The sequence below is a fragment of the Musa acuminata genome, chromosome BXJ1-4 (assembly GCF_036884655.1).
Source record: "Musa acuminata AAA Group cultivar baxijiao chromosome BXJ1-4, Cavendish_Baxijiao_AAA, whole genome shotgun sequence".
Taxonomy (NCBI): domain Eukaryota; kingdom Viridiplantae; phylum Streptophyta; class Magnoliopsida; order Zingiberales; family Musaceae; genus Musa; species Musa acuminata.
The window spans coordinates 30,534,073-30,552,435 of NC_088330.1; the positions used below are offsets into that span (position 1 = coordinate 30,534,073).

Consider the following 18,363-nt stretch of genomic DNA (forward strand, 5'->3'; position numbering starts at 1 on the left):
TGCCCAAGTCTCATAAAGGGAGTCGACATAAAAGACGAAACATGGAGTGGTGATACAAAGCTTTCCTTGGATAGAGATTAAGGGCATGAACTCTTGCAAAGGAATATGTGCTTTCACAAATGATGACATCGAGCGGATACAAACGTAGTTGGTCAACGTTCATCGTAATTCATAGGAAGGTTCACAACCAACTATTACTTAGACACATGAAGAAGCAAGGTATGCAATACCGTACCGTACTGATGTTTCAAGGTTGTTTCAGTACGGTACGGTACCGGCGTACCGAGCAGTACACCAGGCCGTACCGAACGGTTTTATATATTTTCTTATTTACTGTAGCACTGTAGCACTGCTAAAGTGTAGCACTTTAGCAATGCTACAGTGTAATACTGTAGCATTGTAACACGTTTCGTCCGGTACCGAGCGGTCCGCGTACCGGTATGCCGTCGGTCTCGTACCGCCCGTACCGGGCGGTACCATTCGGTACTGCATACCATGTGAAGAAGCTTGTATATGTGCATTACGTTATGTGTCTAAGGCTGTAGTGTGTTTAGGTTGACAAAGAACCAGAGGAGCTAGAGATTGATCCTTTTAAGCTCCAGTTCTATAATGAATTTTCATAATTGATGCTGAATGAGTCAAAGTAGTAGAGAATATAGGGATCCTCTGCTTACTGAGGCAGGAGAGCCCACGTCCATCTTGTTTTATCACCAAAGCTGTATAAGAAGAGGAACAACATCTTCAGTAGGAGATAGAGCACCCTCAATCAGAACGTGACGATTGGACAACCTCGAGTCAGTCTAGTAAGGGTTGCGGCACCCAACAATCATAGATATCCGTCAAGCGTATGCAGGGGAAGAGGAAAGCAGTAGCATTGACCGATCTCTTGAAAAGAATTGATAAGCAATAATTTCAATTCGATGTTGAGATACCTTCTCCATTGTAGTTAGTGCTTTACGAGGTCCGTAGAGATAGTAGCAACGTCAACAACACTGGTGGCCAATTGATTATTCCATCTACTTAGTCTCAAGATGGGGAATAGATGGAGTAGCATTTTATGCATATAATCCAAGATTCAAATCATAGATCTTAAGGATCCATGTGTAATGTTTATAGTCACAACAATAAAGTCGTAAGTTCTAAATATTTGTGGTTGACTATATAGATCTTTTATCGATATTAAGATATGTAAAAAGCCATATGTTTAGTTAAGTTCAGAGTACTTAAATCTTTATTTATAGTTTCTATTAAAGTCTTTTTAGGTCTTCCTCTACCTCTTATCGTACCATTAATATTTTATCGATCTCTCCATCTTGTTGAATAATTAATCTAAAATACCTTAAACTTTTACTTATAGGGACTTCTTGTCCATCCAACTATATTCTCCTATCTATTCTTAGAATCACTAAAATTGTATTTTATATGTTCAGTATTAATCCTACTTAATTTAAAATTTTTAGTTTCTAATGCTTTCCTCCATAGCTTAAATTTATAATTAATTTTACTTAGGCTTTCATCAACTAAGATAATATCATCAGTAAATAATATGCACCAGGGAGGTGTATTATGTAAGTAACTAGTAAGTTCCGCCATTACCAATATAAAAAGGTATGGACTTAATGCGAATCTTTGATATAATCTTATGTTAATAGAAAACTCACTAGACACCCTCTTTATAGCTCTAATATTAGTAGCTATATTATCATACATATCTTTAATAGCATTAATATAATTGATAGGTACACTTTTTTTTAAAAAACCCACCATAATAAATATCTAAAAACCCTGTCATAGGCTTTCTCTAAGTCAATAAAAACTGTATACAAATCTTTTTTTTCCCCTATACTTTTCTATTAGTTATCTTAATAAATAAATAGCTTCTATAGTTGATCTTTCAAGCATAAAACCAAATTGATTTTCAAAGATATTTGTTTCAAGCCTTATCCTACTTTCGATAACTTTTTCCCAAAATTTCATAATATGGTTCATGATTTTAATTCCTTTATAATTGAATAATTTTGTATATCATCTTTATTTTTATAAATTTGAACTTAAAAACTTTCTCGATTCATCAAACATCCTTTCGTATCTCATGATTTTGTTAAATAAGTTAACTAAATTACTCTCTTGTCCCTTAAATTTTTTAGACCTCAATAGGGATATCATCAGGCCCCACATTCTTAACTATTTTTATTTTCTTTAATGCGTCTTTTACTTTGCTAGCTCTAATTTTACAAACAAATCTATAATTATTAAATCTACCACTATTATTTATCGTCAAATTTAAATCTTGTGTGGAATCTTCATTAAATAATTTATAATAATAATCTTTCGTCTTTCCTTAATCTCGTTATCATTAATAAGTATTCTTTGATCTTCGTTTTTAATGCATCTAATATTTCGTAAATCCTTGTACTTTTTTTCCCTAGCTTCAGCAATTTGATATACATATTTTTCATCATTTTTAGTACCTAATTTATTATAAAAATTATCATAGGCTTTTTATATCTTGGCATAATAATCGTTTTTTAGCCTCTTTTATAGATACTTTATATCTTTTAAATTGTTTCTCATATTTATAGGCAATCTTTAAAACATGATCTTTTAGTAAAAATTGCTTTTTGAACTTCCTCGCATCACCACCAACTCTCTCTTACGGTTACACCTCTACCTTTAGTTTCACTAAGAATCTCTTTTGTTAAACTCCTAATTTTATTGGTCATCGTGGTCCAAATAATATCAATATTATCCTCGTCTTAGTTTCAAGTTGTCTCCGTTTCCATCATATTCTTAGAAGTGTATATTATTATCTTTAAAATTTTACCATCTAGTCCTAGTAATTTTTTTAATTTTTATTTATTTTCTATAGTAAATATCTAATGCCATCAATTGATGTTGATTCGTCAATTCGTTAGGTATAACTTTACAATTTTTACAAATAATTTTATCTTTCTTTCTAATGAGAAAAAAATTTATTTGACTACAGTTATGACCACTTTTATAAGTAATCAAATGTTAATCTCTGTTTTTAAAGTGAGTATTTACAATTATAAGATCATACGAAGTTACAAAATCCAAAATCATATCATCATCTTCATTTCTCTCCTGATAACCAAAGCCATCATGCACCTTTTTATATTCACTATATGTTTTCCCTACATGACCATTCAAATCTCATCCAATTATAAGTTTTTTTATTATAAACATTCATTAAATGATATCATCTATGTTTTTTTTAAATTCTCTTTTGGTTTGATCATCCAATCCGACTTAAGGGGCATAAGCACTAATAACATTCAAAACATCTTGTCATTTTACAAATTTTAGAACCATAATTCTATCTCCAAATATTTTTGCATCTACAATATTGTTATTAAGATCCTTATCAATAACAATTTCTATACTAATTATGTGTTTAACTTTTTCAGTATATCAAATTTTAAATCCAGTACTATTAATCTCTCAAGATTTGTTTCCTACCCACTTAGTATTTTATAAGCAAATAATATTTATTCTTCTTCTTATCATAGTGTCTATCAAATCTAACCCCTTTCATGAAAGTGTTCCTATATTCCAAGTTACTAACCTAACCATTTGTTCTTGGACTAATTATTTTACTCCTATTGGTCCAAAATAATGAGAGAATCATTGTCTACTTGGTATCACATTCGAGCGTAAATGTGATGGACCACTTCCGAGCAACCTCCTAACCCACCGTTTGCAATTCGAGACACCTAGATGGTGAAGGTGCCTCGCGTCACTTTTGGGTGACGACCTAGCTCTATACTGGAATCAGTTAAGATCCATGTTCATAAGATCTAACATAGATCTAGGTGTCGACAACTTAGATACTCTTAAGTGTCGACGACTTAGAGGAGATGCAACAACCTTTACGATGTTGACACAGATAGGCACTCACTGTATTTGCAACCTTTATATTATGAAGTATCCTTAAGTCAACAAATTTAAGGTGACGGTCATTTTTTTCGAGACTAATTGTTCTTACAATTCAGAGCAACAAGTCACCTGCGATAGCAAAAGTTTCGGAGTACTCAACTTCCCCACCCTTGCATGCTATAGTCATACTTGTCCCCATCGGACACATGTTATTAATGACAATCACATAACTGATAACACGCTGATGCATCAATGGTGTTGAGGATGCAAATTGATATAATATGTAATGGGAGTTGGATTTGATAAACATATCATATTGATATACAAATTCATAGAATCAAGTATCCCGATCCATTGGCTATGGAGTCCCGATGTTTATTTTGGTTGTAGAAGCAAGTATTTACAAGTTTCTTATGTTATTACTTAATTTGCTGAAATTATAAAGTTCATAATCAAATATCTCAACTCATATTTTAAATCAACGTAAGCAACGGAGGACCATGTGATGATGCTGCTCCTCGATCCAAAAAAGATAAATTTGTTATCTCATCCTAATAACCTACCATTACTATTGACATATGACTCATTTACACTCTATTCTTATTGAAATAGAATCGTTATACCATTAAATAAGGATTAGAAACCCTAAAAGGGATTTTTATTTTTCATCCTTTTTTTTTGCCATTTTCCCAAAAATCAGAACGTACCTGATGTTCTGATATTCAGTACGCCGATCAGTATGAACCTGTCCTAGCGAGGACCGGCACCATCGGTCGGCACTAGATGCCAGTCCTTGAATGTAACTACCAGATTGTCTTCTTTAGACAATTCTTGACGTCTACATCTATCATGAAAGATTTTTCTGAAAGTTTATTGATTGCTCATCATAATAAACTCTGAACTCTCACATAAGGGAACTTTTGGCATATTTTGTCATACTAGAAGTTTGAAGTCGACATATTTCTCCATTCTTGGAATTCTAAATTGGATGGTTTTTTTGATCTCTCAAAAATCAACATAGGATTCTCAGAGTTACTTATGATCGAAGATCTGACTGCTTCATTTATCTGTGTAAATTGATTCACCAAGTCATTACATGCCCATTTTTTGCTTGTAAATAATTTGATATTAAATGCATTAAAAATAATTAACTGTATTTATTACCTTTCTAGGGTATTATTTGTACTACTATAGTACTATGTAAGATTTACAAAAGTGTATCTGAATATTTGATTTAACTCTTGGTGTACCAAAAATAAATTTCTTGCGATGACCGCATCATCTGTCAACTAATTATTCTTAATCTGGATATATGCTATTTCTTTAGATGAAAAAGATTTCAAATATGAAAAAGGAACCAACCAAGAATGAGGGAGATTCTCGATAGAGGTGAGAGACCTTTTCAAGGCAAACGTAGCCTGAAGCACATTGAATGTTATCCAGTTAATGAAATAGAGATTACAATAAAACAGGAGGATTAATTTTAGTGGAGACTTTATAAGGAGAGAAGAAAGTGCTAAGGATGAACATGCAGGAAATGTAATTAGCTAATTTTCTGTATTGTACGTTAATTTCCAAGAGAAACTACCCGATTGTCCTCTTTAGAAAATTATTGAGGTCTGCATCTGTGGTAAAAGATTTTTCTCTTTCTAATTTTGTTGTTACTCCATAGTAAACTCTGAAGTGTCATATAAGGGGAACTCTTGTCATATTTTGCCATGGTGGAAGTTCAAAGATGACACATTTTTCTGTTCTTGGAATTCTAAATTGAATGGTTTCTGTAATCTCTCAAAAATCAACAGCGTAGGATTCTCATAGAGTTACTTATGATTTGTATATTAGTTGTTTCATGCAGGTTATAGTTGATATGGAAAGATTTAAACAAAGCTTCCAAGAACATCTTCAAGAGGCAGAACACTATTTAATGTGAGGATTCTCCTTTTGCCAAAGTTTTATTTGTGTCTATATAAGAATATATGAAACTGAAATGTCTTCTTCATGAGGTAAATGGTTATTTTTGGTTCAATTATTGGAGTATGATACACTGATATCTGCATCTTGTTATTTTTCTTCTGGTTTTAAGTCATGTACATGTAAGATTATACCAAATCTTGATGGAACTGTAAGCTTGGAGTCAATAGTGAGTCAGTAAAAACAAAAAAAAATTCTGTGTGAATTGGAGATCAGAGGACTAATATCTATCACCAAATTTAAACCTATTTTCATGCAGGTGTAAAAGAGACAAACTAATGAAACTTTAGATAAATCACTTGTCAATTGTTGGTTGGGCACTGATGGCTACCCTGAAATAGTTTTAGGTCTCATTTTGCAATGGGTGTTTACATACGGCCTTCTATCTGCAGGATTATTTGCTTGACCATTTGCAATGTCTTATCCTAGTCTAGGGACAATAGTCAATAGAATTAAAGCTGTCCAATTAAGAAGACAAAATGACAGTTAAAGGATAAGTCCAATAGAAGAATCTAACACACATTGGACACTGGAAAAATAAGTCCTTGGTCACTTTGAATTAAAGGATGTAGATACAGATAATTGATTCTCTTTTTGTTTCTGTGGAGATAGGTATTTGATGAATAATGTGTGTTTTTTTAAGGACAGTTGCAAATTGAATATACAATGAATAAAAATTTCAAACAAGATTTAAGATGGACTTGTGAATGAATCAAACACTGTGGGACAGGGTTTTGAATACCGATCTGTATCGGTATCCTCTCGGACAGATTTAAGGTGGACTTGTGAATGAATCAAATACTGTCGGTATGCGATTGGTATGCCTGGGTAATGGTCAAAACGTTAGTACTGTCCGGTGAAGGATGGTCTGCGTATCGGTATCCCCTCGGACCGATATGTACCCCTGTACCGGGTGGTACACATCGAAATTGAGAATCTTGCTGTGGGAAGATTAGAAGGCGATGCAAAGAATAAAAGGATGGATGGGAAATAAAAGGTAAACTGTATGAAGAAGAATACCATCTTATAGTCACTTGATCTTTTTGTTGAGGATGTATAATGTTAATCCTTTGGAGAATATGGAGATATTTGGATATCGAGATTGGAATGCACCTCAACATATTTGGATCTGGATCCAGAAAGTGGCAGAAACACATGTATAACCATTTACAACTATATTATCAATTTGTATGGATTGGTTTATGTTTTTTCATCCCTTCCGTGTTGTGTCATTCAATGAGCAGACTGCAGTATGAAAAGGCAAATTTTAATATTAGCTGCATCATCACCATGCTGGTAGGGTAACCTTTGCTTGTATGATTTTAGGCTGTCAAAAGAACTACGGGAAAGCTTGTTGGTGGCAAAGAAGAAAATAGCAGATCATGCTGTAAAGCTGAAGAACAGGAAGACCAGAGCAGTTTTGGACAGTGCCTCTGTGGCACGTTCTCTTCTTCGTAGCAAGCTGCTGCAGCAGCAGCTGCAGTTTCGTGAGTCTTCTGAAGTGGAGTCGGAGAAGGGGAGAGTAGTTAGCAGTAGGCAGTCAGCAGAGGATCTTGAGCAGTCAAAATCATGTGATATCTCGCCAGGAGGAAGAAGCCTGTCGTCAGAAGCAAGCAAAGCAGCTGGGGTTGGTGGGTAATTATGTTGCACTTTAAGTTACTGCAAAGTTGATTGGCATTTTCGTGACATGTTTATTGTCGTTGTATTGTAGATGAGCAAAGCAAAATCCCAGTGGCTGGTGACATGGTGCTTGTTCCTTCCCTTGGAATGCAAGTGGTCGTTTCAAAAGTGGAAGAAACAAAGGGTGAAATCATAGTCCAGGCTGGTAACATGAAGTTGCGGTTAAAGCTGAAGGATATCCAAAGCCAGCGTAGCAGGACATCGTGAGGAAGCCTGTGCTGCACTTACCATGAAAAGTATTTAGTTGTTGAATAACTCTTGTGGTTTTGTAAGTTGCCATAATTAACTGATTTAGATTACTTTTATTTTTTTTGTAAATGATGATAAGATGAGAGTATCATTATTTTAGGAGTTTTAAGTTTGTTTATCTTATCTTTTAGATGTAAATTGGATCTTTCTACACTTAATTCTTTTATATTTCCTGTCTTTTCTTTTCTTTTATTTTTTACTTAATTATCTAGTATCAGAGTCAAAAGGATAGAGTTCTAAATATAAATTCAAAAGGTCAGATATCCCTAAAAAGTCAAAAGGATCTACGAAAGCAAGGTAGAAAGTAGATTAAAGTTTGTGTTGTTGCAATACATGTCGTTATTTGATCATGTTGATGGAGAAGTTTCTGAATCGAAAGAGCATTGATAGATGAAGTAAAATTTGGACACTAGGCATTGATAAAAGTGAAACTAGAAGAACAAATATTGAAACATCTGAAAGCAAGGATATACCTTTTTCCAAGCGATTGATTGCTAAATCTTAGAAATAATTCTTTGCAAAGATATTCCCAAGCAAATCTGAGATTTCAGCAGAACAAGTTTTATTTTTAAGGATCTGCTAGTGTGATTACTTGCTTTTCGATAACCATATTTATTGTGATAAGATGAAGTCATTGATATTAAAATTTAATTTTATTGTCTGTTCTATTGAAGAATCTAAGGATATTGTAGGTACAAGCTATGACGATCATATATATGCGAATCTTTGCAATTGGATGAATCCTTTCAGAGTACGGTAAAGTTTGCAAATGATTCCACAATCCTCGGCATAGGCAAAGGAAACAAGAATATCCAAATGTTTTGTTTATTACTCACCAGCTCATCGTTCCTCCGCTTCAGCGCTTCCATCCCCAACGTCGCCATTGCTAGCACTGCAACGTTTCAGACTGGGATCCCTGAACTTTGATGACAAGAGAGAGAGAGAGAGAGAGAATTGGATTTAGGGTTTAACCATATGTTGTTGCCTTGCAGGCATCTGGCGTAGCGAAACAGGGGGAGACACTGGTGAACATTCATTCATAAGATGGAGAATCGTAGTCGAAAAGTATTTCTCCAGCACTGAAAAAGAGGACACAATAATCTGATTGCAAGTTGTTAACAAGTGAAACGAACCACCAGATTGTTCCCGCTAGAAAACCAAGATAAGCTGTAATAATTTGCCCTACTGTGTTTCTGATACATGAGATTAAATAGATGTCAGAAAACAGAAATTTACAATGGCTTTTGTGAAAACCACCGAGTCGAAAGCTCCACGGAAATTTGCTTGCAGACTTCAACAATCAGACCCCATAGAAGAAGAAGAAGAAGAAGAAGAAGAAGATTTAAAAAAGAAAAATCATACACACAATATGGCAAAACCTTGACAACGGGACTAAAGCAGAAGCCCCAAAGAATTTGATATCCAATGCTATACTGATCACAAATGAGTTCCATCTTTCTCCCGCCTGCCCTTGCACTAAAATGTCCTCCATTGATGTTCTCTTCTTATGAAAAATTTGCTGGGGCTCATCAGGGAAGTCTACTTTAAAATGGGCAAAAGCCAAAAAAAAAAAAATTTCCAAGCGATACAGCTTATGATCTCAGAGTAGACCAGCAAGCATAGCACCAGGATCATTATATGCTGCAGGTGTAACTGGTGATTGTGGTTGTACTGGTGAGACAGCGGGAGGTGGCGTTTGCATGGGAATGCTGACCAGATGTTCCTTGATACACTCCTTTAACCTGTTAAACGTGATATAATTTTAGATCATTGAGTTGGGAACCAAAGCAGGCAACTCTAGAGACACGTACTCAAATGTCAGCGTCGGATCTCCTGATGCTATAGTTATCCGAAGCTGGGTTCTGTCTGATGGATCCGTTTCGACTCTAATCTGAATTTAAATATATATCTTAGAGATCAAACCAAAAAAAATAGAGATACCAGGCAATAACCACAAACAAGTTATTAACCGCAAACTGGACCAATCTAAATTCTACCTAAAAAACCACAAAAATGTTCTATTTAGATTAGACTTCCAATTAAAATCAGTTTGAAAATTTTAAACAATAGTAATGGCTCCTTTAGTTACCATTTCAAATTTACATCACCAGAAGATAATAGGAGGCAGGAAGTCAATCTAAAATCAGATAGGCTTGTCAGGCGATCATCGCGTGAAAAGATAAATTTTTTACTCTAAAAGTTTTAGGCTTTTTAATGCAGGACACTCGCATGGTGAAAAGGCTGAAAAAAGATTGTAGCTCAATTTTTTTGGATTTTCTAGTTTCAAAAGTTTCAGTCATGATGGAAACATTTACACTAGACAATATCCTATACTGGAGTTAGCAGGCACACTTTTTCTGAATCAGCATTCAAGTTTCTGACTAATAAATGAGAGACAAGAAAAAGAAATATAATATCAAGCAGAATAATATTCACTCCAGTGCTATGCTGGTCCAAGTTTTCTGGCTTTCTTTTGGCACCGACAAGTTGATATAGAACAATGGAAGTGAATGGAAAAGAGAAGCAATAGCCAGTGACAAGAGTACATGTGGTAGTTATATATCATCAGGACTATACAAAGTTTAAGTTCAATAAATAACAAGCAACAGAGAATATGGCAGAAAGACAGCTGGCAAGAATACATATGGAACCTAATTGCACAATAAATTATCAGGGCTTTGAAATCTTGAAAGGTTTGAAAATGACAAGCAACAAATATTAACATGGCTGCAATATGAAGCATACAACAAGCCAACTCATTGCAAGAGACTTTTAAATGGCCTAATAAGGAAGCCAAATGAACTAGATATTCACAATGCAAAATTTCTGTGTAAAGTAATTTGTCACAAGTTTCCTCTGGCTACAGGATCAGCGTCAACACTAAGATATGTGGCCCAAAGATGCTTAACAAAAGCTAAGGCATAAATTCCAATACCTACGTAACAAAAAATTTTTTATCCTTACCAAGCAAAGCATGGCCCTGGTGCTCTCTGAATAGAAGGTAGTGCATGCGACCAGATTATTAGGATTTGCATCCTGAAGAGAAGGGCAACACATTGTTTTTATTTCAAATATATGTGAAAATACAATGTCATTATTTTGAACAAATGTAAATTTTAATTAGATAAAAATAAAATAAAACTTACAATTCCAGGGGTAACTGCCAAGTGAAGACTGGTAAACAAGTTTGCCATTTCAGGAAGAGATAAAGGTTTCACACCTCTAAGCTGCACCATATGCTCAAAAGATTTACTGATAGTACCGAACCAGGTAGTCATAGATGAAAAAAAGTGAAATCAAGTAACAGACTGGCATCAAAGGACATTTCCCTATCTCAGTTTTCTTCAAAGAAAACATTGGTAATCCTCTGATGATTCACTTGGGTGATGCATATGGGATCAAACTTGGAATTTTATTGAAATCGAGTAAGTTAGCACTGTTGCATACTAGTTAACTGATGCAATTTACTTTTATTAATTTGTTTATTGGATCATTTGGGTGATCATCAATCTATCAAAATGACTTCCTAGTCAATAGGCAATATTTAACAAATCAAGATATCAGATAATCAGTTTTTTAACAAGATTTGACATGAAAAAAGATTCCATTACAAGGTATGAATAAAAGTTTAAAAAGTTCAAGCAGATGTACCAACAATCTCTATGATCAAGTGGTACAGAGATCATCATTGTCATCAGGTATTTCCTGGAAACCCATCTAAATGATGCTTACTAACTAGATCTTAAACCCCTATTATTACAATATTACTGATCTATGAAACATTAAAATGGAATCTTGAGAATAGGGAGCACACTCCATCTCTCAACTGGAAAAGAGTTCAAGGGTACCATAATAAACAGAGCAAATTCAAGGAAGAGGCACACTAATTTCCTCCTGGAATCATCATCCTTCACCATCCAAAAGTCACGATAGTTATTGGTCAAAATAGTCATATCAACCCTCTCTACTACACAAAGCTCTCCTGTTCCATCCTTTGTAAGGTAATTCTTAAAAAATAATTGATTAAAAAGCTTCAACAGATTCTTCAGCTCTTTTTTATCCTTCTATTTCTTCTTTTTTAATAGCCCATTCTTGCAACAATTTTTTATATTATATAGGTCTCGGTGGCCATTTCAGGTTGCTCAATGAATGTTTTCATGTACCTCTTTATTCCTTACCATAGTCCAATCAATTTATAAATTCAGGAATTCACCTTCCTATACAATAGCGATAGTCGAACTAAAAGCATTTGTTATTTATTGACCACAACTAGAAGTGTCAATTATACTCACGAGTATGAGTAACCACGAGGACCCACCCCTAATGGGATAGGGATGGGGGGCATTTTTTATTACCTATGCAATTATGGGACAAGGATGGGTAGAGCACTCCCCACCCTGAACCCTTACCTATACTCGTACCCACCCCATCAATATGTGGGTCGAGATGTCGAATCCAGACACTGGGCGAGCCAGCCACCCACCTAATTGAAATCAGGCTAGGTTGAGCCTTGGTTGAATCGATTGCGGGTTAATTACGAGCAATTTGATTCGATTGAACCAAATGACACAGTATGAACAAATATTATTGTTTATATTTGGATATATTTGTGTTTGAATATTGTTATGACATATAAACTTTACAAATATTATTGTTATTATTTACAAATTTTGATATTGTTAATTAGTTATTATTATAATTTTATTTTTCTAAAATAAAATATATTGATTAGGAGAATTTGGAGAACCCATGGGAACACCCCCACCGCATCTAAATGGGGAATAGGATGGGGATAAAGGATGGGGGATAAGGACTGGGGAAGCACTCATCGCCCTGCTCTGCCCCGTTGACATCTCCAACCACAACCATCCTTCGTCACTATTCATCTATAACAGTGTGATGCCCTGATGTGTGGTGATAGCAATGCAGTAGAGAACTGCACAATTTCTGATTATCTGCCCATTTCTATATTTTGACATAGTACATGACAAGCACCTATTTACCATGCCAATGACATGCCTGCAGGATATAACACTCATTTTAAACATAGCATAAGCTGCACAGAAATTCATTAATTCACTATACTACAAGCGTGTATCCAAGTCAGTTTCTTCTAGTTCCTGAATGCATTTATGCATATTAAGTGTCAAACTGCTAACATGCTGAATCAAGAACCAAGATAAGAACGTTATAATAGAAATGGGTAACAAAGAACTTCAAAGGTTCAAATGCACACTTACCACTTCTTGAAGCTTCAAGGGTGGTCCTGACAATGATTTCCACTGTGGGAAAAACTCTTCAGCTGAGACTAAAATAGGCTGCAAAAACTTATTCAGCACAACTGGAAGCCTGAGTTTGACATTAACCTGAAATTAAAAAAAAAAAAAAAAAAAAAAAAAACTAGGTCATTAAATAATCAAAGAAAACAGTGTTTTATTAGGAACACCAAGAAAAGCAGACAAGCAAGGTGAGAATAAGACCACTGCAGTTCCAAATTTATAGGAGAAGTCAAGAACAGCAAGATCTCTGCTTGCTTGAAGATTCACAACCTCAAGCGGGCATTGCACCTAGAAAGAGCAAGAGAAAAGTAAATACTTGAAGCTCTACTACAAATAGAACAAACTACCATACTATTTCAGACCTGTGCTCGTGGAGGAATAGTTTCAGGTACCATTGAAAGTTCCATCTTTAAATTGGTTGGGGGCAATATCAGAGCTCGCACTGACACAAGTGGTGAAGTGTTTTTGTTTCCTAAGAAAAGAACAAGACGCCCATGATGGGCTCGCCACTCTGCTTTTATTCCAATCTGAAAGAAAAAAGGAAGTTATAGAAACAAAAAAAAAGGAAAAATGAAAACATCTGAGGACATATGGCACCAACGAGAACTAATTGAGTGCTACAGCCTCAGGAAGCCAAACCAATTGTTTGGTTGGACAAGATACAATTATGCTGAAGCTCACTCAACAACTACCCAATTCCACGTTGAGCCCAGGCTTGTCTCATTTATAAGTTGAGTTTCAAATTTTCTTTTTGAGACGGCCCTTTTGAACTAACTAGTTAGTGAGCCAAGCCCAAGAGGCCCACAAAAGTACTTGAAGCCCTGACTACATACTTGACATCTCAAAATTTAGAAGTCGTTAGCAGATAACCTGTATGTGGGGGTCCTCATAAAGTACTCCGCTGTCTTTCAGGCACAGTGCATTGAACCTTTCAGCAATGTTCACAATTGGCTGTAAAAACACACATCAGGTTACAAGAAAAGCACAAGATAACCAAGATAGAATTATTACATAACGATTCAAGTAATTCAAGCTTGTACAATAGGTTTTCTGAAGTAAAAGTGGTGATGACACATGCTCTATGGCAGAACAAGAAGAAAAGGTACCAAAAGAAAAGGCAATCATTACCATAAAGACTCAAAACATAATATGATACCTGAACTGAGTTTGGCTGATCATCAACAGTAGCTAGTGCCAAGGGACCAGCTTCTTCAGGAGTAGCCTCCAGTGCTGACAACAGATTTTTGTCCTTTTGCTCTCCTGGAACAGTAGGGACCTGAGGACCCTCTATTGCAAGTGGACCTAAAAGATCTCCAAGGAGGTCCGCAGATGGGGCATCTTGAGGAACAACTTTGTTGATGGACCCATTCTCATCGGTCATTCCTTGCTCTCGAGAACTAGCTTGACCCTGGGTACTAGCTTCCTGAATATTTAACAATTATTGGAATCCACTTAACATAAATGATTAATAACTATGTACTAATAGCAAAGTGCAATCCTAACCATATTCTGACTTGGCATCCTAACAAGGCCAAGCTGGCTGACTGGCAGGGATCCATTGGCAGGACGTAGATCGGTTACAACCAGCGCATTTGATGTCTGTTGTTGGCTTCTTATCTTAATTGCACTTTGCTCTGCGGTGTCAACTTCAGCATCCTCTGCCTTTTTCAGCAAAGCAGACTAGTTTGGCAATTGTAAACATATATTAGTCCAGAAAATGATAGGCATGCACCTTTTACTAGCTTTAGAAAGAAACAGAAAATATTTCTTCTGGTTCAAGCAATCATAAATAAATCATGTATCATCAAGTTTTGATGTCTACCTGGCGTTCTGGAAACTTGGGCATTTCAGCTAATACATCCACCAAAGCTGCCCCCTTCCTACTAAGTGAAAAATATTCAACAGCTCTTTGCTGGATTTCAACATCAATATAGCTCTCATATCTGGCCAAAATGTTCAGCAGGGTAAGTATGAAGTTCATGGTTATTAAAATAAAGAACTGAAAACCCTAAACATGATGGACATGTTTGTATAATCAAGACATTTGACAAGAAAAAGAATCATCCTCACTTTCTGAATATCGACCAAATTTGTTCCTGTAGTTCTGGATCAGGAGGAAGGTTGTGCATCAAGATCTTGGCATATGTTGAAAGAAGAATAGCAACAGTACTTGTACTGAAATAGTGGAATTGTTAGTTTTGTAAACCAATAATAATGCTGATGTCAATAGTTAACAACAAAAGGGAAATGCCTGAGCTTACGCTACTGTAGGAAGCTTCTCATTAATAATGGCAAAGATTTCCTTAGGACTACAGCCAGGTCTTCGAGCCAAAAGGTGGCTGTACTCTCCAAGAAGATAAGCACTCACCTAATGAATGAAAGAATAAAGGATGGACAAGCATTATGCAAATATTTTAAACCTACCACCAACTGTACAAAGCCACCTAGTCGAGTAACTAGTAAAAAAATGTCATTTCAGGAATTTCACATTACAGTAAAGTTGACTCGGGTCATGACACGAACCTGATCATCTCATATTGCTCCATATTACTTAAGCTAATGTGCCTATAGACTGTACTGGACATGATAAATAACCTATGCCAGACAGGCAAGACAGGCTCATACAGATTGGTCATAACAGAGAAGTTGAGAAAGACAAAGGAATTGATGGTCCTCGGATCCAGTGATTTAAAAAGCGCTATGCGCCAAAAGGCGTCACGGTCCAAAAACGCCCGAGGCGCTAGGCGCTCGCCCGAGCGAAGTGAGATGCTAAAATATAAAAATATATAATATAATTAATAAATATAATTATTTAAAATTTTAAATAAAAATATGCTATTAAATTAAGATACAGTTAATAGTATACTTTCGATTTCGAAAGAGAAACGAAAGAGAAGAGAAGAGTGTAAGGGAAAACCGAGGGTGCTGAGAAAAGTGGGAGCGGCAGCGGTAGCGGCAACGGCGAGCGACGACAGTGGCAACGGCAGTGGTAGCAACGAGCAACGGGAGTGGCGAGCAGCGACAGAGGCAGCGACAGCAACGAGCAGAGGCTGCGGGAGCGAGAGCGACGAGCAGCGACAATGGCAGCGGTAAAAGCGAGCAGCGACAGCGAGAACGGCGAGCGGCAACAGTGGCAGCGGCAGCGACAGCAGCGAGCAGCGGGAGCGAGAGCGGCCAGTGGCAACGACAGCGAGCAGCGTGAACGGCAAGCAGGGTTAGGGTTGGGGAAGTCGCGCTGATATCGGTGCTTTAGTTGGTTCGATCGAACCAACTAAAGCACCGGAGACCGAACCAGATCTAAACCGCTAGTTCAGTCGCCTGGTTTAACCCAGGCGCTCGCCCGAAGCGCCCGGCGCCTGGGCTCGGCCTCGCCTCGCCTCGCCCGAGCGCCTGAGCACCTTTTTAAATCACTGCTCGGATCAACTAAAGATATTGCCATTAACAAATATCAAATGTGAGGACTCATGCAGTTGAGACCCCAAATAGTTGGTAGCTTCTTTTCTAGTATCCAGACTCGCTAATCTAATTTATGCTTTAATCATTTTAAGGCCTCCACATATTGTCAGGTTACAACAACATTAAGAAGTGTACAAATACTTGTTTGATAAATTTCCTTTTACCAAGATACGTTGATGAAACAAGTTGGTAGAAATGAACCATTAAGCTGTTTCCTACTAAGTTTAGCTGAAAATTGTATTCTAAATAAAAATTCTGAAAACTACAAAATATCAGATAAAAAAACCAAATAGAATACTAAAACCAAACATAATCCATATGCATGAAGAAGCTTTGATTTGTCAAATTAGGTGGTTTTAGTTTATTTTAGTTCCTTGAAATTTATAGTAACATCAAGGCAAATATGACTACAAGCTGCTGATGAAGACATTTTCACAAACAAAATATTTGTTGCAGCCAGTGTATCTGGAACTTTAATTTAAATTGAAAAAAAAAAGACGAGGATGAGACTAACACCTTGACCATTGTCTCATGCAAAGCAGGCTTCTCAAGATATTCTCTAGCTTTAGCTGCTGCATATGGCTGCAAAATATCAGAATAGCAGATACATAATCAGAGGAATAAGGTCTATCAATTAAAAAACTCAACAATAGTGATAAATTGTGTAAAACCTGTAAATCCTCATTGTTGGTGACAAACTGAACCACACGATACCATATATCATCACTAACAAAGTCCCCTGCTTTATCAATCAATTGAAGAATGACATCGACATACCTACAAGAAAATAAGGATAAGTAGAGATGCAGCCAATGTAGTGATTAATGTCCCAATTATTTAGGGATTATGAAGAATTGATACTACTACTTTTTTAAATTCTGTGTTTGTCTCTTAGGACATTTACTAAGATGAAGATATAGGGAGAATAAACAATGAGCTTAGAAATTTGCTTTGTCCCAGACATAAGAGGATTGACAAAACCACAAACAAGATGATTTTTATGTATTGCAGAAGATCCCTATCAACATAAACTGATTAGCAAATTTTTTTACCAAGACTAAAGGCTGCTCCTCATAGTGCAAAATTCCTTGCCATAGTGTCTTACTACCCTGTTGACTAGATGTGATACCAACCAGTAATGGGCATACCATAGAAATGCAATCCTTGATCAAATTATTTTCTAGGATAGTAAGATCACCACCATGTTATAAATATTTTTCCAATCCAACGGTGGATACTGTATCTACACAGATTGAAAATTCAAAGTCAAGCGAACCAGTGTTGTGCCTGAAGTGGAATTTTAAAGCTCGGTAAAGCATGGAGGCAGCACTAGATTTTATAATGAAACATCTTAACATAAACAATGTTATGATTTATGAGACTTGTTACCGTTCCAAGTTGAGAAAAATGATATTAGTAAACATATACTTGTAGCAAAAAGTTAATCTCAATTTTTTTAGAGGTTTATATTGAGTTGCATCATTTATAATAGAGACTAGATGTAGTCCCTAAGTTTCACACACATATAACCACAACTAGCATGCCAACGGGAACACAAATAACATGCAGGTATTGTCATTTTTTAAAGATATGATTTGTGATATCTATGCTTTATAAACATGATATATGATATGCTCATGTTATCAACTTTTAATGATGAAGTACATGCTTTAAGAAAAATTATTATACGTAACATTCTTTGAAATGTTGTCCGAAGTATATATAAGCAATCATGTCTATTTTTCCTTTAAGAATGTTTGCAACACAAAGGTACAAGACAAGATACGCATGTGTGCTAGCAAATTTGAGATGCATATAATGGGCTTAATGG

At 35.8% G+C, this 18,363-nt stretch overlaps 2 protein-coding genes across 6 annotated transcripts in view; one reads left to right on the forward strand and one right to left on the reverse strand.

The window, feature by feature from the left end:
* Positions 1–7,974, forward strand: part of LOC103986426 (uncharacterized) — a 52,862-nt gene extending 44,888 nt beyond the window's left edge. For 4 of the 5 annotated variants that reach the window (XM_065173217.1, XM_009404481.3, XM_065173233.1 and 1 more), the window contains 3 exons: positions 5,753–5,823; positions 7,195–7,499; positions 7,580–7,974. In XM_065173217.1, coding sequence (XP_065029289.1) covers positions 5,753–5,823; positions 7,195–7,499; positions 7,580–7,755 — 552 coding nt within the window. In that variant the 3' untranslated portion in view covers positions 7,756–7,974. The remainder of the gene's footprint in view (positions 1–5,752; positions 5,824–7,194; positions 7,500–7,579) is intronic. The other variant, XM_065173222.1, reaches the window with a different exon arrangement.
* Positions 7,975–8,947: 973 nt separating this feature from the next.
* Positions 8,948–18,363, reverse strand: part of LOC135652392 (AP-2 complex subunit alpha-1-like) — a 29,771-nt gene continuing 20,355 nt past the window's right edge. The window contains exons 13-27 of the mRNA XM_065173272.1: positions 17,204–17,309; positions 17,049–17,114; positions 15,338–15,444; positions 15,147–15,251; positions 14,899–15,019; positions 14,580–14,756; positions 14,233–14,499; positions 13,947–14,027; positions 13,439–13,603; positions 13,278–13,364; positions 13,038–13,163; positions 10,944–11,024; positions 10,762–10,833; positions 9,609–9,688; positions 8,948–9,539 (exon numbers count right to left, since the gene is read on the reverse strand). Coding sequence (XP_065029344.1) covers positions 9,398–9,539; positions 9,609–9,688; positions 10,762–10,833; positions 10,944–11,024; positions 13,038–13,163; positions 13,278–13,364; positions 13,439–13,603; positions 13,947–14,027; positions 14,233–14,499; positions 14,580–14,756; positions 14,899–15,019; positions 15,147–15,251; positions 15,338–15,444; positions 17,049–17,114; positions 17,204–17,309 — 1,783 coding nt within the window. The 3' untranslated portion in view covers positions 8,948–9,397. The remainder of the gene's footprint in view (positions 9,540–9,608; positions 9,689–10,761; positions 10,834–10,943; positions 11,025–13,037; positions 13,164–13,277; positions 13,365–13,438; positions 13,604–13,946; positions 14,028–14,232; positions 14,500–14,579; positions 14,757–14,898; positions 15,020–15,146; positions 15,252–15,337; positions 15,445–17,048; positions 17,115–17,203; positions 17,310–18,363) is intronic.